At 35.9% G+C, this 22,915-nt stretch overlaps 1 protein-coding gene across 16 annotated transcripts in view; it reads left to right on the top strand.

The window, feature by feature from the left end:
- SOX6 (SRY-box transcription factor 6) overlaps positions 1-22,915 on the top strand; it is a 469,019-nt gene that overhangs the window by 292,181 nt on the left and 153,923 nt on the right. For all 16 annotated transcript variants that reach the window (XM_088145996.1, XM_088145997.1, XM_025162930.2 and 13 more), the window contains 2 exons: positions 7,219-7,391; positions 10,843-10,911. In XM_088145996.1, the coding sequence (XP_088002122.1) occupies positions 7,219-7,391; positions 10,843-10,911 (242 nt within the window). The remainder of the gene's footprint in view (positions 1-7,218; positions 7,392-10,842; positions 10,912-22,915) is intronic.

The raw sequence follows: 22,915 nt of genomic DNA, 5'->3' as shown, positions 1-22,915 counted from the left end.
CTTCTGTTTCATGCCTATCAAAGTATTTGTGCATCTTGCAAAGAGTGACAACAGTTTTTTTTAAACTGTTGAATATCATATAATTCCAGAAATGGAGCCTCAACAATTTTTTGCTTGTTTCTTCCTTCAAGGAAGTTTTGGAAGAGTCCTGAGTGCAGCCAGATATCTTTTCATTACTTGATAAGGCTCCATTTGTGTATTTGCAGATCCAACTCATGCTTCAACTAATTGTTACCTAAAACAGACATAACTTAAAGACCAGCCTTCTCCCTCCCTCCCTCCCAGAATTTTAACTATCTCCAGATGTGTTGGGAGTAGAATTGCCCTAATCACAGCCAACATCTATACAGTAGCCTCTTGTGGAAGACTTTGTGGTGCACGTGCCTTCAAATCAGTCTTGACTCCTGATGGACAGGTCCATGCAGTTTTCTTGGCAACATTTTTTGGAAGTGCTTTGCCACTGCCTTCTTCCTAAGGTTGAGAGAGAGGGACTGGTCCAAAATCAACCAGATAGCTTTGTGCCTAAAGCAGGGTTAGAACTCACAGTCTCCTTGTTTCTAGCCAAATGCCTTTAATTACTAGACCAAACTGGTTCTCTGTGGAAGTCTGGTCTTCACCTATTGATAGAAACTCCTCAACATTTCAGAAAGGAGAATTTGGCATTCTCCGTTCACATCATTACAACCAACTACCCACAGTATAACAATTTCCCCCCCTTTTAGGATAGTATTGATTAAAAAGCACCATTTGGATGTGTTTAATGGATCTTGCCCCAGACTATAACTATGTACTTATATTAAGACTATTCCACGTTTGGCTTGTTGGTAGGTTTTATATCTAATTTCTTTTTTTTCATCCCAAACCCAGTTTTCTGTTACAGAAATTATCCTCAGAAAACTCACTTCAGCCAGCTCAGGTTAGCATCATACAGGAAGATTGGTTTTAACTTCTTCTGTGCCTAACCCTAATCAACAATAAAATTGAACAACCAATAATAAAAGTCCTGGATCAGTAAAAACCATTCCCAATCTATCACAAAAAAGCAGTAATAAAACCAGTCAACCAGCAGAGCTTGTTTAACATCCCAGCCCAAATGCCTGAAGGAACAGCCAGATTCTGAGTGCCTTACAAATCCTGGGAGGGTGCTGTGCTACAGGGGAGGCTCGGCAGCAGAGAAGGCACCACTCCTGAGTCCAGCAAGATAACGTTGCTTAATCGAAGGGACCCAGAGCATGTCCTTCCTGTCAGATCTGGTGGGGTGAGCAGAAAGAATCAGAGACAGGAGGTCCTGCAAATAGCCTGGCTGCCATATGTCATGTAGGGATTTATAGGTAATAACCAGCACCTTGAATTGCACCTGGAAGCCACTGGGAGCCAGTGCAGTTCATGGAGCAGCGGCTTGCATCTACTTTATGGTGAAATGTCAAAAGCTGCCCACCCCATTGCATTCTGGACCAGCTGCAGCTTCCAAATGCTCTTCAAGAGCAGCCCCATGCAGAGCGCCATTACAGTAATCCAAACAAGAAGTAACTAAAGTGTAAATCTATTGTATATGGTGTGTGCATCCAGATCTTTGCAATAAGTTATCAGGTGTTTATGTTGCAAAATAAAGGCGTGCGCCTTGCCAATTTCTTTCTTTTCTTTTTTCTTTTTAGTGTAGTTTTCTTTTTCTTCAAGGAAAAAAAGCCAACCTACAGTTGAAAAGAATCAAAAGACAATAGTGATGGACACATGAAAATAATGAACGTGAAATAATGAACAAAACAAGCAATGATAATCATTTGTAATCCCCTGAGTTTTCTTTTCTGATTCGGAATCTGGACATGACTTAAATTAGCATATTTCTTCGATTTGGGTGGAGTCTGCATTCTGTAAATGCAGTCACTGCAGACACTGCAGTCAAATGCAGAGTCACTCTAGACTGGAGCATGCAGTATTTAGATTACTTTTATTGACTAAGAACGACACAGTAGCATATGGAAGCATCAACAATTGCTAATCAATCATGGAATAAAGGAATTCCAGTTATCCAGTGTACAGGCTTTGTCTCTCTCTTTCTGTACTGAAAAACTGAACAAAGTCATTGAGAACTTAGTCATATTGGCTCAGCTGTTGTAACTGAAGACTGATAAGATAATAGAAGTCTTCTGTGGTTGAAGGCTGAAGTCTTTATCTTTATTATGCATTTGGAGGTTCTTCAGAGTAGAAAGCTTTTAAGACTGCTGTTGAAGTTAAAACTTAAATTAGATGCCTGGGTATAGAAGAAGGATGCTTTAAGGACAAGCAAACACCACAAAGTGACTTTTATCTCAGAAATTCTTTTATTCAATTGTTACATTCTCTTTTCTAGACCCCTCTTAGTTTATTTTGGTTTTCTTTGTTGTCCTGTTTTTTGGCATTTGAAAAGTGACCTAATAAAACAGGGTAAATGCTAAATGGCTGGCCATAGTTTGTGAAGTCGAAATATCACCATCTATCTGATGTTTGCTGCATTCTCTTACAAAAGAGTTTATCTGTATCTTAGTTCGAGCCTTAACAATTGTTTGGCTTTTGTATTTTATGGGGATGGGAACACATATCTTTTAAAACATATTTATAGTACAGTTCTGAATGTGTGTGTGTGTGTGTGTGTGTATATATATATATATATATATATATATATATATATATATATAACCTGTTCTTCCTCCTGCATAGCCCCTGTGTACTCATAAATTGCTCTGGAGGATGTGGAAACGTATGCAATAGCTTTGGGCAGGTAGGGTGTTAATGCAAAGGAAGGGGAAGGTCCATTATGTAAACAGATCTATTCATGTGTGATGATTCTGTTTCTTGTAGCATTTCTCTTAGCTAAAGAGCTAAAATGCCATTCAGTTTTTATAAAAAGATCTTGTTTCATTAGTGGAAACTATAGGGGCAAAAAGGCAAATGTTCTGCTTATATACCTTCTTGCTTAAATAAATATTTTACTTTCAGTTTGTTGATTTATATAGAGTTTCCAAAGCAATGGAAATATACAGCAATAATAAACTGAAGAGCTAGTGTAAGGATCTTATTTTTCTTTAAGAATCATCCTATGATGACAGCAGTTAATGCACTACTGTTGGTTTGTTAGTGGAAAGTGTCATCTTTAAAATAAAATAAAAGGTTTCCACACATGATATTGATTTTCCCAGTGAGACATAAAGTTTTGAATATAACTGCTCAAGGAGTCAATGGATCAAATTCAGTAAATTTGAAGTCACTAGAATAAAAGGTCTCTTGAAAAAAATATATGTCAAATTTAAAGGTCCTTCCTAACTGAAGACCATTTTGCAATAGAGCCAAAGGTTAATAAAATCAGTAGTGAATGTGGCAATTTTACAGATAAGCTATTCACAACAAATGTAGTTACTTGAATAAAAAGCTAATTCAGTCCTAAAATGCCATATGCAAGAGCTGTGAATAGCTGCTTTTAGGTGCTTTTGGGAGGAGGATAAAATACAGAATTACAGCACTCTTCTTTCCCAGCGTCCCTGGCTGCCTGTAAATTGCTCTGAATGGGACTGTGGGCTGACAGGCTCTATTAAGACAAACTGCCTTTCTCATCGGAGAGATAAAATAAATCAGGTGTTTAGTCAAATTAAAATACTTCAGCTGGAGCAGGCCCTGGGGAGCACTGATCCACCTGACAAATCTGAGAGAAACTCAAGACAGATGTGATTTGGGGATAAGGAAGACCCCATTGGAAATCTGGGAGTGGGGGAGGGTGGCATGGTTTTCACCATATCTTTAGAGTTAGCAGACAGATCCAGTTTAAAGTCAGAGAAAGGTGTATGTGTCATGGGTAATGTATTATGGAAGCTGGTATCTTTATTTGATGAGAACCGTGGTAAGGATCTTCTTCACTTCACAGCAAGTTTGGCCTTCAGATTCTTCATTATTTAAAAATAGATAAATATAGATGTGCTTTTCAACTTAGCAGAAAAGCTTATTTATTGATAATTTATTAAGATATCATAGCACGTGGATAGCAAAGAATTGATGACAGTGTATGGTTAAACTATAAGAAACCAATCATAGCAGCTCATTTCTTTGTTCTTTATTTATATTTATACCACTGCAAATGGATTAGTGGGAATGGTGGCTGGGGAGTTAATTAATTGTTTCTGTCTCTCCCTTCCACCCTGCCCCCCCCCCATTTCTCATTTCAATAGGAGAATATATGAAAGCATCATAAACCTGTATTAGTTTTCCTAAAGCCTCTTTGCTTCATATGTGAAGAGGGAAAGCAGGGCTAGATTACTGCTGGCTCTACAGTAGTATCTCTGTACAGTGCCCTTGATGTGTACAGTACAAGCCAGTAGACAAAGTAAACTTTAATCCACTAATGTTATAAATGGTTTTCTAATACTTCTTATTCCTACTGGGCTACCGGTGGTATTTCTGAGTTTGGCCACTTCAGTGTGGACTCAGCCACCTTGTTCAGGATTTCAACAGCTCTTGAGACTGAGACTGAGAAGGAGAATCTTCTTTTCAGAACTTTCTAACATAAATGGAAACCTGGTTTGCAGCTTTGGTATCTGATGTGCAGCTATCTTGCTGTAGATGGAAGTATAATTTGTCCCAATGGAACAAAGTTTACCCTGTGCTGCAGCTAAAATTGTCTACTTCCTATCAACATTATCTCAGTGCACAGGCTGAAATGTTGGTCGACGAACAAGTAGGCTGCACAATATTCTACCCTGTCTCTGTATCTTGTTGTGTAACTAGTGCAGGTTGAGTTTATATTTAAATGATTCCTCTGTGTGTCCATGTGTGTTTAAATATACCTATCCCCATCCCTTCATCCGTGGTGCTATCACCAATTTGCATTCTGTGAAAATCATAATGGTTTCATGTAGGTACGGTGTCAAACCAATTCACATTAAGTCTGTTATCGAATTATTAGGGATGCAAAAGACTTAACCTAGGATGTTTCCATTTTTCATTATTTGACAGCATACTTAGATAAAACCATTCTATATGCATAGTACTTTTATGAAGTAGGACGAGAAATGGTTTGCTCCTAACCATCTAATGAGCTTGCCGGCTGAGCTATGAACTGAACTTTGGTTTCTCAAATAGAATACCAAAACTTTCACCAAAGCAGATTGGCACTCAGTGTTGTTAGTACTTTGCACCCATTTTGAGGACCACTGTAAGCTATAATACATTGCGTCCTTGGAATGAATTGAATTCTGCTCATTCAAACATTGGATAGAGAGGCTCTCAAGATGCATTTAAGAGCTAGTGAGTGACTGAGTTTTAGTATCCTGTTAATAGAAGGAACACATTTATTAGGGAAGGGGAGGGGGATAAAGAAATACTGGAGCTGACTTAAATGTAGCTGTTAACAATATCCTGCTAGTTACTGTTCAATCCTTATATTGACTTTTTTGGGAAATGTTGTGGAATGGATATTTTATTCCTGGTGTCTAAAACTGGACTTAAAACTATTCATGAATAAATACCTTTCCCCCCCTTAAAGGCTGATCAAATGTATTACTTTAAATACATTGATTGCATACCAGTTTTTCTAACTATATAATGTGGAAAGATGAAATGAGGCATGTGTGAAAGAAGAATTCTGCTTTTCTGGTCCAAAGGAGGAGACTTTCCACAGAAGATATATTAGCTGACTTTGATTTTTTCCAGTTGCAATTGCTAATCCTTTCCTTTAGTACTTTATCAGTTGTTCATTTTAGTTTCTGAACTTCACTTTAGTTCCAAGCCTTGTAGCCTGAAAGTGTAATACTACTATTATTACTTGTGATTGTGTGCATTAGAGCTTTTGTGCCTTCATTTTTATACAGAATATATTGCACAGTTGGTTTTGCTATCTTATGCCTTTTCATGTCTTGCATGCACTTACTTCATTCTAGATTACAGAAGATATAAAGAACATTATTTGAAACCAAGGTGTTAAGCTGCTGATATTGTAGAAATAAGTAAATTAGTTGGTATAAACATATTTTAAAAATTCCTGATTTCAAGGTTAAATTTGACAGTATGAGAATATAGCTCAAAACCCACTAAAAAGTAACAGTGTCCTTGAATGAAACTCTAGTCCTAATGAGTGTCGCCATGCAGTTTTCTTGGTATCAAAATGGAAGTACTTTACTGTTCCCCTCCTCCAGTTTTGTTTTGGTTTTTTTTTTTTTGGTATCTCAGTCTACCCAAAAGTTCTCAAATTATTATCCCATATCCAGTTTTTGCTGCTTCTTGCTGGGGCCAAAACTTGCTAATTAAATGAAAAACCAACAGGTGCTAGGCTATCATAACAACATCCCCTGTAGCATATAACCACCAGAGCCAATGGAAAATTATTACAGATTTCTATGTATGCTTTGCATGAATTATTAGCCTCAGACATATCTTCTTCCATTCTTAGTGCTTCAGAGATTCTTGTAGGTAGTTTCAATATACCCGTGGAAATTTAGATGGTTTTCTGGAAGTTACAACAAAAGCATACATATTCTGATAATTCTGTTATTAAATCACAGTTTAAAAAATAAATAAACTATTTACAGACAGTCCTCAACAGAACAAGTGGGTTGTCAATGCAAATAATGTCCTACTAATTTTAATACTGTTCAGTTTTAACTGTGCTATATGTAGTTCTCTTTCAACAGGTACATGCTTAAGGAATGTATAAACTAGGTTCAGTTTAGCTCGTTGGCTTCAATCCTAATGAGGGCTTATGTTAGCCAGGGTTTCTTAGGAATAAAAGTGGAACGTATCTGGTCATGCGGTATGATATATTCACTTCTTGTGAACGCTGGAAATCTTTGAAAAATTAGTGCAGTTTTTTTTTTTTTAGTAAACAGGATTTAGGGTTGTTTTACATTTTGTTTATTTAAAAGTATTTAATTGGGGGGGATGACATTATGTTAATGTTTTTTGTGAATGTAGTAATTCATTAAAGAGCCATTATACTTGAATGGAAGGGAAAGAGGAATGTGCTACTGCAAATTACGTAATTAATTCTACCTCTTGTCAGAAGGGAGAAATTATCTGTTTTCTCTTACACAGATGATAGTGAAAGATCCCTACCTTTGAAAAATGCAGTAGCAGAATTTATTAATGTATGTTCTAATAAAATATTTAAATTGCCATCTGTAAGAGAGAAATAGTTTTATCCTTTCAGATTGTTTATTTGTCTGTTATTTATGCTCCATCTTTCTGTTTCTCCTTTAGGTACACCTGAAAGCTTAGCAGAAAAAGAGCGACAGCTCTCCACCATGATTACCCAGCTCATCAGCTTACGGGAGCAGCTTCTGGCTGCCCATGATGAGCAGAAAAAGCTGGCAGCATCGCAAATTGAAAAACAACGGCAGCAAATGGATCTCGCTCGCCAACAGCAAGAACAGGTAAGTGACAAAATGCCAACATCTAAAAACATTCATCTGAAAAAAATCTTACTAGAGCTTATTTCGCACTCAGCCCTGAATTAAAACAGAACCAATATATACAGAGAGAAAGAGAGACAGAGAGTAAGAGAGAGAGAGAGAGAGATGGCCCTTGTGTATATGTTATTATATTATTATTATTATTATTATTATTATTATTATTAATTAGATTTGTGTTAGCTGCCCCACTTACAAAACATGGAGATTTATTAGAATCTCCTGCATGTCTTCAGTGCCGAATATGCTGCTTTAATATACACACACACACATACATACATATATAAAATAGTTTCAAGATTATGAACTATAACTACCCATGAAAGAAAGTCTTAGCTGAACCTAATAGGAATGATGGTTAATAGTTTATTTAGAATTACTTTTTTCCCTTTAGTGAATGGTCCCACAAACTTTCATTAATTTGTAACTGGTAGATTACTCCCATAGATTCCAATATTTCTAACAAATGGTTTCCTTGCTATAAGACTATGTTTCCTACTAGTTCATAAGATAATTATTAAATGCATGTTGACAAAATAATTGGTTAATTATTTGACCATTCAAAGTTCAAAGAAAATTGAAATGTACAAGAGGCACCCATGCAACTATTAGAAATCTTGTGTGAAAAAACTAACAACAAGAGAGTCCATGAGTTCCTTGGGCATTCATTTTAAATTAATGTGCAGTTTTTAGGAATCTGACTTTAAACAGAATTTTAGTTTCAGTTAAATATGTTTTATAGAGTATATACCACAAAGTATGCTCTGTTGATTTTAATGAGTTATGACGTCTGGTATTTTATGTGCTTGAATATTTGCCCACATGTGAGGAATATGGACTCGTCCCTAATGGAAAATAACATAAAGGAATACTGTAAAAAATCAGAAGTTAGAATGTCATTTAGCCATCCAGAGATGACACAGTAATTAACTATTGACACTTGTGAATAAGCTAGCACAAATTAATCTTGACACATTTGCAGACGAGTGATATCTTACAGTGAACACTTTGTAATTATATTTCAAAATGAAAATTAAATGACACTTAAAACTAGGTTGTCATGCTCAATGAAGCGAGCATGTAGCTCAACCAATTCGCAAATAAAATTCAGGAGTTGAGCCACATGGTGCTCCTGTGCCATCTTTTGTGGTGTCATGCCCTATACATTGAAACTGCACTGTGGTAATTGCTCTGCAGTACATTGGATTTCTTTCTTTCTTTCTTTCTTTCTTTCTTTCTTTCTTTCTTTCTTTCTTTCTTTCTTTCTTTCTTTCTTTCTTTCTTTCTTTCTCTCTCCCTCCCTCCCTCCCTCCCTCCCTCTCTCTCTCTCTCTCTCTCTCTCTCATATCACAAACACCATCAACATTAGATGCTGTGGTAGTACTTCACTGGTTTCCGTAAGGATATAAATATTCATTTGCTCATACATTGTACTTGTAACTGCAGCGATCTGTGTACTAACATTTAAACTCTAGTAAAATCAGCTCCCAAGTTATACAAGGCTTTTGCCATAGTCTGGGTGCAAACTTTGAATATGACGTCTGTCTCTGTATGGTCATTGCTTCTCAGGTATGGATTTACTCCCTCTATTAAATTAACATTACATTTTTTGTTTGGCCCTGTCTCACTCCATCTCAGTGAAACCTTAAAGAGTGCTTGCAATAACAAGATGCCTCAATAAGAGTAAACATCTTAAAATATTAAAAATATGGTAAAAAACAATGCGCTAAAATATGGCATAGAGCCTGAAAGCAATTCTTCCTAAAACTCCCCAACAACCTGATCATGCATAGCTCTGTAAGAGGGAATCTTATAAGCCGATTGGAGATAGTTCAAACTTCTTTTACAAAGTTTGGAAAACTACCCTAGATATCTGTAGCGTCAGATTCAGGAGAGTGATTCCATTTCCAGGTATTTTACCATATATCAAATAGCACCCTATACTTAGAAAAGTAACATATTAATGAGCAAAAGTGTAGGTTAGCCTAGTGTTCCACACGTGGAAAGTCCTTTCTAACCAGCTGTAGGGGCAAAAAGGCAACCCCTCTCTTGGTCTGCAAAGGCCACAGAATCTGTGCAGTCTGAATATATAAATCTTATCTAATGTTCTTCTTTCCCAATTTCCTGTGCTGTGCCTTTGGCAGAATTCCAGAAACGTATACTGGAAAAGAACATAAGATAAAGCATATAGGGCATGATACTTGCCCATTACATGTCCGTACCTTAGAATGACTTATCTCACAGGGATGTTGTGGGAAAACAGTTGAAGAAATGATGCTATGTCTGCCATCTTGAGGTTCTGGAGGAAAAGCAGGATTAAAATATATCTACTAAGAAATAAAATAAAGTAGATGGTGTACACTGTATTGTGTAAGTAAACTATTCTATTTGTTGTTGTTTTCTTTGCGATGTTAGGATTTCTTTCTGTCCCCAAACTGAAAGTAATTTAAATTCAATAAAGTGTTTCTTTAAGTAGCAGTGCAACTGAAACATAGCAACATTGCTAAAAATATTTATTTATTTATTTATTTAAGTTTATATGACTCTGAACAGCAAACAGATATAACCACATATCTAGAACCTTATTAGAAACCATGATACAAAAGCTTAAAACATACAATCCTAAATGTATAATTCAAAACCAAAAGAGTAACTGAGAGTAAAAAGCAATATAATATAATAAAGAATTAACCCACTAGGGCAACAATGATAATGTAGTGAAGCCAAACAACAGCAATAATAATTACAGTTTTTGTGTTTATATTATATAGGCAGAATGCTTTTCTATTCAAACTACACCAAGCACAGGAGAACAATAGAAGATAAAAAGTAATGCTAAAAATTTAGCAAACAAGGCAACTTAGCAAAGGTAATAAACAAACAAACAAACACACACAGGGTTTCTAGTGCCTGGAGAAGCTTTTTTTCAACAGCGAAGTTGTAATTAAATCATGTGTAAAAGTATACATATGCTCCAAGAAGTCTGCTTTGGATGGAGAGTTCCAAAGAGTTCATCGTGGCTGAGATGCGGCTCTTTTGGCTGCTTCACAAACTCATTTCCAAGCATGAGATGACCTAAAATAGGGCTGCCCTACCAACCTGGAAGAGAAGACCCTTTGCCTAATCTGCTCCTGATTAAAGTGGCCATTACCTGATGGGCAGTTTAAAACTGTAAATTCATCAATAAAATGCACAACAATTTAACCAGCTATTTCTGACTATGTTTTAAAGATTGGGTTAATGAATAATATCTTTAAAACCTTCTTCTGGTATTTTAATTAACTCATGGACAAGTAAAGTTCAATGTAGCAAAGAATAAAAACCTTAGAACTTATCATGAAGAGCTTGCTCTCCCTGAATAATATTGAATTTCAACATCTCTATTCTAATTTAATGGAAATTTTATTTCCAATAGATTGCAAGACAACAGCAGCAACTTCTGCAGCAGCAGCACAAAATCAATCTCCTGCAGCAGCAAATTCAGGTCAGTGTGTTTTATTGCTCTCTTCTGATTATTCTTAAATTCCATTTAGAAGAAGGGGAAGCTTTAAAATAAAATTGCTTTTACTCTACTAAACTAGCAAAGCTTCCAAGAGGATGGTCTGCTATAAAAAAAAAAAAAAAAGTGTGAAAATATTTTGGTGGAAGCTATCTTTTGTTAATAAACAGCTTTTGTTTGAAGGATATCCATTAGTTTTAAATTTGACCATTTAACGCTAAGGTAAACAGGTAGTTTAACATGTGCTCCAGAGGAAAAGTAGTGATTCAGTTGTTGTTTATGGATTGCTTTATTACAATGAAGACATAACAGCTTCCCATTGATAGAGTTATTACAGAAAACATTTATAGCTCTTGCTGGGTAGGTATATAGTAAGTGTTGAGGGCAGCAGCATTTTGTAGGTGGCAGATGTTATTGTATATGTGCCATGAGCACCAATTCCAGTTTTAATTTTGTATGCAGGAAGAAATAACATTCATTATAATCTCTTCTTGAATATATCCAAAGATAGACTATATAAAAGGTAATGTTATTTTAGTAGATCTGCCGTGGTTATTTTCTTTTTCTTTTATAAATGTATTATATCATGGCTACAGCAAAGTTATCATTACCAATAAATTATCATTTTTTAAAAATCATCATCATCATAACAACAACCAAAAAACCCTTCCTATTGCATGTGATTATCTACTGTGGGAACAGGATGTTGGATTGGGGAGTTCTTTGGCCTGATTCCCCAGAATTATTATTATTTTTTTTTTTAAGTTCCCGTCTAAATTTGGTATCTGCTTTTATGTGTAAGAATCCCTGCTATACTCTGAAATGGTACAAGCCTGGAAAGATGGTTCCACATGCTGTTTCTGAATACCTTGTTCAGCTTTAACACCTGCTTTATTATGGGAGAATGAATGGATTCTTCTTTTTCAGACAGATTTTTTATAGTCCAAAAATTTGCTGAATTGAGAGTAAAAATCTGTCTACAATTTGCATAGTTAGTTGGATACTATTGCTGGCATCATAATATACCTTCTTGTAATCATACTAAGGCCAAGTACAATTTACTTCCAATGGCCACTAGTTTATAGAAAGTTCTATTACAGGTAATTTTGCCTTCTTTTTCCCTTTTCTGCGTTGTTACTTCGTAACATTACTTGATTCCCTGTTTATTGCCTTCTATTCTGTACTTGAAGCAAAGGTTAACAGATATGTCACTAGGATCAAGCGGCAGTTCCTCTTCCTAGAAACAACTAAATTGCCTCCAATCTATCTTCTTCTATCCTTGTCTTTTTAACTAAGTTATGGGGTTTAAGCCGCTGCCAAACATTTTGTCACTTTATGCCAATCCAGTTGTTGAGGGCCTGTTTAGTGCAGGAAGCTTCTGTGGATTGCTTCTCTCTCTGGTGTGCGTTGGGAAAACTCATTAATGGATTTCAGGCAGGTTAAGCATTTCTCCTCCGTAGGATGTTTGCCAGGATTCTGGTGGTCGTTTCATCTTCTTCTGGAGCATCTTGGAAGGAATTGCTTTAGCTGCTATCGGAAATGCTGGGTCAGTGCCATATCAGGCATGCCAACAAGTTGAAAAGCAACTTAGTGTGGTTAGAGTTATATTAAGAGATTTATATTTAATGGATTGCTTGTGATTTGCAAGAGACTTTAGGTAGGTGATGTTTAAGCTGCTCATCACAGCTGACATACATGGAGCTTTTGTTCTTTTTTGGGTTTGTTTTCTTGTAAGGAATAAGGAAAATGGAAACAACATTAAAACTCGAAGCTCTGCCCAGCAAAGAGTCAGTTGTCCCCATTCTTGAATACTTCATGCATTTTAGGACTGTGCTTTCAGTGGAAACATCTATTTAACCTAATACATTTTAGGAAGATGCTTTACAGAGAGATAAACGTTCTCCAAAAGACAATGCTTATACTTACTGCTTAAAAAGAAGTAACAACATTGTTTTCAAGCCTAATGAACTTTAGATAGAAAGAAAATCGGTGACCATACCACTCTGCCTTGTCAGAATGCTCTTGAAAAAGCACATTCAAAATTCCTACTTATATATGAAGCTAGTCACGCAGTTTTTTGGATCTAGGCCTGCAGCATGTGACTACTTGTATTTCAGTACTCTTTGACCGTAACTTGAAGGTGCACCCATTTTATTAAGTATTCTTGCACTATGCTTTAGAAGTAAATAACTGCTGCCAAATGTTTATTTACATAGCACATAAATTTGTCAACTGGCAAAATATATAGGTCATTAAAACAATAATAAAAACAAATACAGGAGGCTGTTACCAGTATTATAGCCTTCAAAAGTCTTAGTTATAATTTAAAGATGAGAAATCAAATGGACAATAATACATCTTATGTTCCATATGAACCTTTATTCTATAAGCAGCAATCTTTATAAAGTCAGACACATTGAAGCCACATTGAACTTAATATAATTTCATAACAGCTACCTTTCTTAGGGTTTATACAACAACAACAACAATATTAATGTTTATTAAAAATTATAAAAGAAGAATCAAGTTTCAATGAAATTTGGAGATATGCTCCTGTTGAAAATTGCTTATAACTAGTGGCTCTTCATGTGGACCAAACATTTGGAAACTACTTTCTGAATTAAAATCTGCCTGATGACTGTTGATGCTGGCATAGAAAGTTGCTAAGTTTTTGTCACAGGTTCTTTTTAACCTGTACCCAGTTTGACTGACTCAGACTCCAAAGATCCACCAAAAGGACTGGACCCTAGACAACTTGATTTTGATATCTCCCTATAAAGCTGGGGAGATGTTTTATTTTGAAAAAAATATCCAAGATACAAAAAGTGAAACATACAAACATTTGTGCAAGTCCTTTCTATGTCAATTATCTTATACTACACTCTATTTCTATTACTATTGATACTATACAATGTCCTCCGTATTATATTCTACTACCCTTACTATATACTACACTCTATACTATTACTTCTATGCTATATTATAGTATTACTAGTATATTATTACCATTATACTGCTATTGATACTAGCATATAACATTGTTTTACTCGACAGACCCTGGTCTGTCTTTAAATCCTCTCTCTCTTTCTCTTCCTCTCCCTGGGATTTCTTCCATTATTTTTTCTTCTTTCTTAGTGGCCAGCATGTAAAGCACCTGCACCTTCCCAGCGTTGTGCTTGGCTTGTCATGTCTGTGCCTCTTCTTTTTCCTCTGGACCCTTCAGCCTCTGTGAAGAAAAACAGCTCCTTTTATTTGGGTGCTTTCTGTTTGTTGCTGCTGCAGAGCTTCCAAAACCCACACATCTCCTCCCGTCTCCTTCCCCCACCTGTTTCAAGGTTGCAGCTTTTATAAGCAACTCTGCCCTGCTGATGCTGGGGAGGAGGCAGCACAGCTGCCTGCCTGTAAAAGTGCAGAAAGGAGCGTGACAAGGATGTATTTTGGCCCCCTCCCTTTTCCATCTCTATATTAACTCATTGGTAGACCTTCTACATAACTTGGATTTCCATGCACCCATCCTAGCACAGTGCAAGCTCCCAATACTTCTTTACGCTGACGATGCCTCTATAATCTCACAAACACCTGTTGGATTGAAAAGAGCAATTGTAGCAACACCAAGGTACTGTAGACAAAACCATTTGGTTCTCAATTTTGATAAATTGAAAATTATGGTATTCGCTAAGAGAGCCATTCAACATTCCTGGAGAGTAGAAGGGCATAAATTAGAGCAGGTTAACACATTCAAATATTTGGGGGTAGTTTTCCACTGGAAAGGCTCATCAGAATTGTGTGATGCAATCAGCCTTCAGGTTGATGAATGCCATTAAACGCTTTTTTTTTTTTAATATGGGCGGAGGACTGTGATTGGTTTGTTTCTGTTGGTATCGTGATTTGTGTACAACCCTGTGTTTGTATATGCTTGAATAAGTTCACATGCATGGGTTTATCTAAAATATTTCAACGTCACACTGATTTCCACTGTGTCTGCCTATTTCTTTGTTTTACCTTTGCCTTTCTTTGCCTTGCAACATAGCGGGCCAAAGGTACATAAGCTCTGGTTCTGCTATTGCTCACGGCCACCCAGCAAAGTATCAAAGCTTTGCTGGGAGCCCCACGTATACTGTATTATTGCTTGCATGTATGCAGATAAATTATGTTGGATCTTCAAAGTGATTTGGTTGCTTTAGGTGAGCCAGGTTTTGGCCACAAAAACCTAGAGGAGCCCCATGGACTCAGACCTCCCCCACCCCAGATTTCCCCAAATACATCCAAAGCAGGGGTGGTACAGTTGGCAGGGGCATGATTCCATTCTCTCACTCTGTGTGGTTTTAATTTCCCATCCTATATTATAGTAATTGCATTAATTTTTTTAACCTGGTCCATGTGATTAGTATTGTGGCCTTCATGTTGAACTACCATTATGTGGAAGAAATGTGGGTGGTTGTCAGTTTTAAAAAATTAAGAGAGTGGTAAGCAGTAATACAGTGATAAAACTAAAACAAAAAACCATACATTAGTTTTCATCTTGTATTTTCAATCAGTGATAAGAGCAGGTATTCCCATATTCATATTTAGGTTTCTACTACCTACATTAACTTTGAAGAGTCACCCAGATATTAGAATTTCAGTCGGGTCCATGCAGTGGAAGACATTATTTTAAATTCTTCAATCCTAAATATGTTCGGGGTTTTAATGTTAGGATCAACATCTTAAACTGTTTTTAGGATAACATTCATTGCTAGTCCAAACCTTTAAACTGGTATCAGCAGTACAATACTTTTCCATCTACCATCTGGCCACTCTTCTGGACTGGTTAAATTTTTGGTAGTGTCTTCACAGATAATGTAGTGCATAAAAAACTTACCCTAATGAATAGTTTAACCCAAACTATAAGAGTTCAAATTCTTTGTCTCTTGGCTGCAAATTCTTCAGCTCATTTTTTTTTCTTTATATGGCTGTTAGTTTTGTTTTATTCTGTGACAGTGTCTTTGCTCACTAAAACTTTTCCTTTTAAATTGCCGCAAGAATTCATTTTCACAGTAATGTTCTTGCTGTGTCATTTAACATCAACAAGCTTGCATGGTCTCACTTAGTTAAAATGAGTGAGCATGATAGTAAACAGAGGGGTAGCAATTTGAAAAATGACTACTGTTTAACTGTCCTTGAGTGTGAATAATTTGTATTATACTTAAAACCTAAGAGGCCGAACCCAAAAATTCCTTTCCTTATCTGTGATTAACTAAAAAAATTGAGGCACCTTGTGAGTCTTTATGTGAAGTACATGTCTAGAGAGCTGGAATAATTCTACTTTAGCCTTTGCCCCCCACAACCTGATGATGATGATGATTGCTAAAATAACAGTGATAGGAATATATTTAAAGCAACAGGTTATTATTAAATATCACACTGATCTCCTATTTAAGAGCTGAATCTTTCATTTATTGCCTTCTGGAAACGGATTGTAAATGCTTGATTCAAGTTTGCTCAAGAAGCTCTGTCTGGAGCGTAGTTCATACTAAGCTGCAATCCTTCTTTAAGTACTATTTTTGGTGGTGGTGGGGCATATCTCCCTGAATCATTTGTGCCAGTTCAAAATTGGCTCCAGACCTGCCTGATCAAGTCGGTCCTTTTTCTTGGCTGTCTTTGCATCCGATTTATTTAGAACCAGAGCAAATCCGGTCTTTTCTTTTGCTACATTGAAGTTTGTCACTTGCTGGTTCTCTCTTACCTCTTTCAGGCTCAAGCAAGCGGTTCCTTTTAAGCTAGTTGCTTCTAAAAAACACCAAGAATCCTGGCACTTTGCACATAGTCCAATCCACTCCTGAAGAGAAGGGGATAAAACACAAAAACAAAAGTTTGCCGACTTTCCTCCATTCGCTTTGCCCGAGCTGTTAGCTGCATGGGAATAATTGCAAAGATTTGCAATCAGAATACCCCAGATCCATTCTGACACCTGCATTGCCCAGTGCTTTGTCTCCTCATAACCCACTCTCATTATTATAGCAGATACAATAGTGATGACTGATACTGTGAAAAGTATCTGGAAACAAAATTGTGCTTTTCTCAATACCAATAATGTCTTTTCCTAGTAACATATCAATACCATTACTCAATCAGATACTTTTATATGCAGTGCAGTGACAGTGGCAAGAGGACGTGGATGTTTCCATTAAAACAAAACAAAACCAAACCTCCACTCTGCATATGGCTTTTCATCATAACAATATGGTTATAGTTAGAGTGGTACCTATTTCCTTTAGTTCTTTTTCTGATTGGATTTCCTCCCTGACCTGAAGTAGGGCAGAAAGGGCAACTCTGATTAAATGGTATGTTGGGGGTCTCTGATTGGCCAGTAGGAAGGATCACCAATGGGCTCAGGATGTTCTCTGCATTTTTCCATGTTTCAGGTTCACTAACACTGAAGACAACTGCAGTTCAAGCTGAAAACTAGAGAGATTGGAGAAAAATGGGCCACGATGAAATTGCCCTTGTTGTAACCTGTGTTTAATGCTGACTAGTAAAAAAACAATTCCAGCACTACTGTTCTGGCAGAGAAAAATATATCCACCCAACCTTTTTTGTCTGCTTGTTATCGATCATGAATCCAATCCCTTTCCAGCAAACGCAGAGCAAGACTAAATAAAGTTGCTAAAAGCAATTTGATACTTCTGTTGGCATGGGTATATGAAGCAGAGGCTTTCTTGAGAGTTAAACGGAAAAAAAACAAAACAAAACAGGGCTTACAAACAAAGCTGAAAAGTCTAAGAATAGTCTTCTACTTCAATAAGCCTTTAAAATATAATTGTATCTTCAGTCAGGAACTAGGCAGGAAAAATGAACCCCTGAACTTCTTTCTGCTTTCACCACTGTCTGCTGTTTTTGATTGCCCATGGCATGCTGATCTGATCTTTTTTGGAACTTAAAAAAAATAAAATAAAATGCAAATTTAATTATTTCTTTTATCTAATTGAATTAACTTAAAAAGTTATGAATACTCTGAAAATGTGCTTTGAATACTTAACCTGATTTTCTCAGTCAAATAAAACAGTGTGTTTTTTTCCTAATAGCTGAATCCATGATATTAGATGCTACTGTTCTAGTTCAATAAATTCAACAGCAGCTTATTAATTCTATTCTATGCTACTTGGCAGTCAGATCCAGATATTCATAATCAATGTCTGGACTGTGCTGTTTTCAGCGCTGTGGCCGAATGAAGTTGCTACTTGTTATCTTCCCATAGTGACCTGTATTTTTAAAAATGGGAAAGATCAGATTTCTAAGATCATAGTGTGCTCAACCACCAGAAATTTAACAAATCTGGCAAACAGCCACTTCTTAGAAAAGAAGATGAGTTTTCTTATGTAATGGTTCTCATGTTGTATCATGTTTCATAATGAACTTCACCTCTTATCACTACTCAGTTACTATTTATTTTTCTGTTGTTAAATGAATATATCTCATAGACTATGTTATCAAACAGCCTAACAATAAATGGAACATTTAATTATAACTATTGTATTTTGGGGAAATGAACTGGAGTAGAAAGAGAATAAATTTCTTCAGGTTTCAATTAAAAATACTTACTATCTTAGATCTGGTCTTTCTGCAAAATAAATTGAGAAAAATATTGTAACAATACTATGTATAGTTTATAAAGTGGTATACATAAAGTTGTGATCATACTTAGCCAGAATCCAAAATAAATTCTTGAGTAGATTCTCAATCTAGGGTTTAGGCTATGGAATATTAACACACCATAGTTCTACAAGTTCCTTCATTTATTATAGCTATTGCTGGGAAGATTGAAAACAAAAGTCAAGAAACCAATCTAAACCATGGTTTGTTTCCTAATTTAGAAATTTGGAAACAAACTGGTTTAATAAAGGGTAGAACAGACCATGACATCTAGACCATCAATATTCATGGCCAAGTTGCTCTGTGTATGTTATTACTATTGCTTCACACTGTATATAGTAAATCTATGATATTTGTAGATGTCATACATGATGATAACCATCAATTTATATTATTTTAAAAGAGGACTGAACAAATTCAGGGAGGATGTGTCTAACAGTAGCTGCTAAGTCTTTCTACCTTAAAAATTAGAGGTAACATCCTTTAAATACTAGTTGCTAAGTGGCAACAGTAGAGAGTGCTATCACAATTCTATCCATGTTTGTGAACTTCCTGAAAGCGTCTGGTTGGTGAGACAGGCCTTTGCTAGATTGCCTAGTGGTCTAATCCAGTATGTTGATTCTTATTTTCTTAGGAGCCTAGCTAAACTACTGGGTACCTGCTCTTCACCTTTTTCATGACAACCCACTAGCTACTTTTTCTGTTTTGAGGTTTTAGAGGTAATTTAATTTGAATGGAAGTAACTGTACTTGGTTTTGAATCACCAGGTATGAGGGATAGACTTGAAGCTCAGACATATAACACAAAATAGTGGATTGGTGTTATGTCTCAATCACCTCATTATCACAGTCTAGGTTTTGTCTCCTTAGGAAACCACTAAAGACTTTCTTAAGTGGTTTGATTATGCATTTTATTTAAAATGTTCTAAATAATAGGAATAGAACTGGACAGAAATGTGGTCTTATTTCAATAAATTGCTTTGTTTCTCAAAATTTGAACAGTCTGTTTAGCTGAAAAGAAAAAAAAGAGGCTTTCCGTATCTCTTACATATGACTCCTCTAATTATAGAGCAGTAAATGGTAGGAAAGCATATGTTAGCAACATGAGCAGCAGTCTATGAAATGAGCTACAAGTTAATAAAATCATCTTGTGGTTGTGTTGGCCAAATGTTAGCACACATATTTCAGAAAGCAATATTTCAACAAGCTTGAAGAATAGGGCTCTGGCACACTGAACTTGAACATGATCTGATGTGTGGAAAAGAGATAAACCTACAGCAAACACTTAGGTTTGTGGTGGGGGAGGAAGTGGGGAATGACGGGAGAGTATGTTTGTTTTTCTCCCTCTCTTTAATGCTGCAAGTGATGACCTCATTAACTATATTGCTCAGGCCAACCTGTGCTGGATTTCCCTGTACTCTTGATTCCTAAAAGTATAGCACTGGAGTGTATCAAATGGTAAATACCCATTTTCTCCCTTCAGTTAGTGCAGTAGGACTGTTTCTTATTAGAGGACTAAACCAGAGTAATTCAGGACAATTGATAAGAAAAGCTCTACCTTAGCTGCTGAGAAAATAGCCGAAATGCAGTTGTATCATGTATTTATTAGTCACAATAGGCTGCAGCAAAATATAGTACGAATCATACCAAATTATCTTCAGGATCTGGGCAAATAATGAGGTAGTGTCTTCCAAACTGTAAAAACATGCAGAGAAAGTTGAAAATATAGTCAGTTGGCTGTTCTGTGTAGCTGGATCCTACAGGCATTTGACCCACTGAACTCTTAACATGATGAATGTACAGTGACCACAGATCAAACTAACCAAGTCAGTTAGACTGAGCAGCTGCATTTGGACAGCATGCTAAGTTTAATGGAACCATCTTTTTGTGACTTCATTAGTTGCGAGAATCCTTTTTTGTTTTAATAATAATAATAATAATAATAATAATAATAATAATAATAATATAATTTATTAAATTTATATGCTGCCTGACTCCCAGTGACTCTGGATGGTTTATTTGATATCAGGCTTCTCTTGGCAAATACTAGAACTGGAAACAGGCACAGGTATTTTGAGGCAGATCCGATAAATAGATTTCTTGTAAGAAAAACTAATATAGCCATTAGTAAAGAATTCCAGTGATCGCTATGTATCAGATACAATCAAGGTTCAAATTCTTCTGCCTTTTTCTCTTGCCTGTGCTGTGCAATAGGACAATTCTCATCTGTACCTTGTCAGGGTAACAGACTAGTCTAGTTTCAGGCTGTTTGTTTCTAACCTTGTTGGTACTAGCTCTCATGGCTGATTTATGATACACTATATTTTGTGAATACAGAGAACAGGTTAATTTAGGAATCAAGTTATATCAAACCCATCAGCATGTCCCAAGGAGCTGCTTGGCTAGTGGAGTAAGGTGTGATATGCTATGACTTTGGTGTATACAGTTACAACTACAAAAGCAGATTGGAATCCTGTGATCTGGTCACAGTCTTCTTGCATTCAGTTCAGTTCCTCAGAATAATATTTATAAATAATCCATAATAAACATCAATCTACAAACCTATGTAGTGTATGACATACTATTTGCCAGAATATTTCCATATTATACTTCAGTGAATGACAAGTTGTCATGCCAGGATACGTTATATTTATGATTATGGCCGACTAGCTAGGTTTTGGTTTTTGTTTTTTGGTGGGAGGTGATTGTTTGGTGTTTAAGAAAGAGAAATGAACTCCCAGAGGTTAAAAAAGAAATGGAAGCTAGGGTGGTACCTTGAGGTTTGCCCAAGGATAGTCATGGATAGTCTTGCAGGATTACATTAAGACAAATGTCTTAATAAGATTTAGGCACAATGTCACATCTTGGCTCTTTGCTTGCTGTATGTTCTGAGTGCATGGAACATTTCTTTGATCAGTAATCACACAGTCATTGAGCCTGAGTAATGGTTTTCTTCTTTGCGATGTATTTCCAGGCAATAGTAAATAAAGGGAATAGTTAAGACAATGTTAGAACAACTTGACGTACGGAGGTATATGTATACAAGCAATACTGGTTCATGTGTCCTTTTGAAAATGCAGATATTTAGTTAAAAAATAAATATATTAACAAAATGCAATCCCAATTTTAAAATAATATGAGTTAAAGTGTTCGTAGAAAAAAGTGTGTGCTTTTTAAATTATAAAAGTAACATCTTTGATTCACTGAATGGAACAATTTTTGACAAGAGGATAGGAATCAGAATAATTTATAATTGTGCATGCATGTTTTATATAGACAAATGTTTATTGTCAATGGAAGTAAGGGAGAAGTCCATATATGCTTATTGAATGAACTTTTAGAACAGAACGAGTACTGTGTTAATGTTGTATAGGTGTAAATTTGTCTATTTCCCAAATTACTCAAAAATACAATTAAACTATAGATAAATTAAGACCGAAAATAGCAGTAACTGTTTCTTTAAAACATTCAAAATAATAAATAAAAAAAAAAAGAGCCAAATGTTCCAAACACCTTCACACCTTCTTGGCAATCAGAACTCTGTAGGAAGTGACATCTTTAAGAGTCTCATGAAAAAGCCTTCCAGAAAAATTTCTAATAAGACCAACAGTCCCCCCAGTCCATAATGAATGTACTGTTGCAGAAAGGTATTGCTATTCATGGAAATCAAAAGGCCTTCACCAGATGACTTAAACAGTAGAAAAGTCTCATATTACACTGTGACTTTCCATGTGTTTTAAAAAGTGAAAATTCCATAGCTTTCTTTTTTCACTTTATTTTTTTTTTGGCCCATGCTTCATCTCTGGTCAACTGTTGTGGCATTCTTTTCAACACATTAATCTATGAATCTGGATTTGGGACAATCATTTATTAAAACATTAGGACTGGTGTCTTCTGTGATCACAACAGATCAAGAAAAAAATGCGGAAGACCAAGAACATAATTGTAACAAAGAATTGGTGACTTAAAAGAAAGAAAGCTGAGTTTGAGAAAATAGTCATACTATTTTCTATTCCTTCTATTTGAGCTTTTTAATAACAATGAAATTGTGTGGTAGAGTTGGATTCTTGATGCTGTTACTCTTAAGAATTCAGCTTGTTTAAAATAACTAAATCTTTCCTATAAATCTTGCATGGACCATCTTCCGTAAATCAAGCATTTGCACAGCTTGTGTAAATTATGTCTACATTGAGATTTTAAGACGTTAAACAGTGTGCATACCATACTTGAGGGATGGGAAATAAAAAGTGATATACCGTGCGACACGTGATATAACACAGCAGCAAAATATCTTTCAGGTCCAGAGAGATGCATTGACATCACCAAGCTAAAATCCTTAGGCTTCCACAAAATGCTTT

Source organism: Python bivittatus, unplaced genomic scaffold, assembly GCF_059951505.1.
Source record: "Python bivittatus isolate LINGU-HERP-01145 unplaced genomic scaffold, Pbiv_v1 ctg000480_np1212, whole genome shotgun sequence".
Classification (NCBI taxonomy): Eukaryota; Metazoa; Chordata; class Lepidosauria; order Squamata; family Pythonidae; genus Python; species Python bivittatus.
This window is presented reverse-complemented; position numbering and strand designations above follow the sequence as displayed.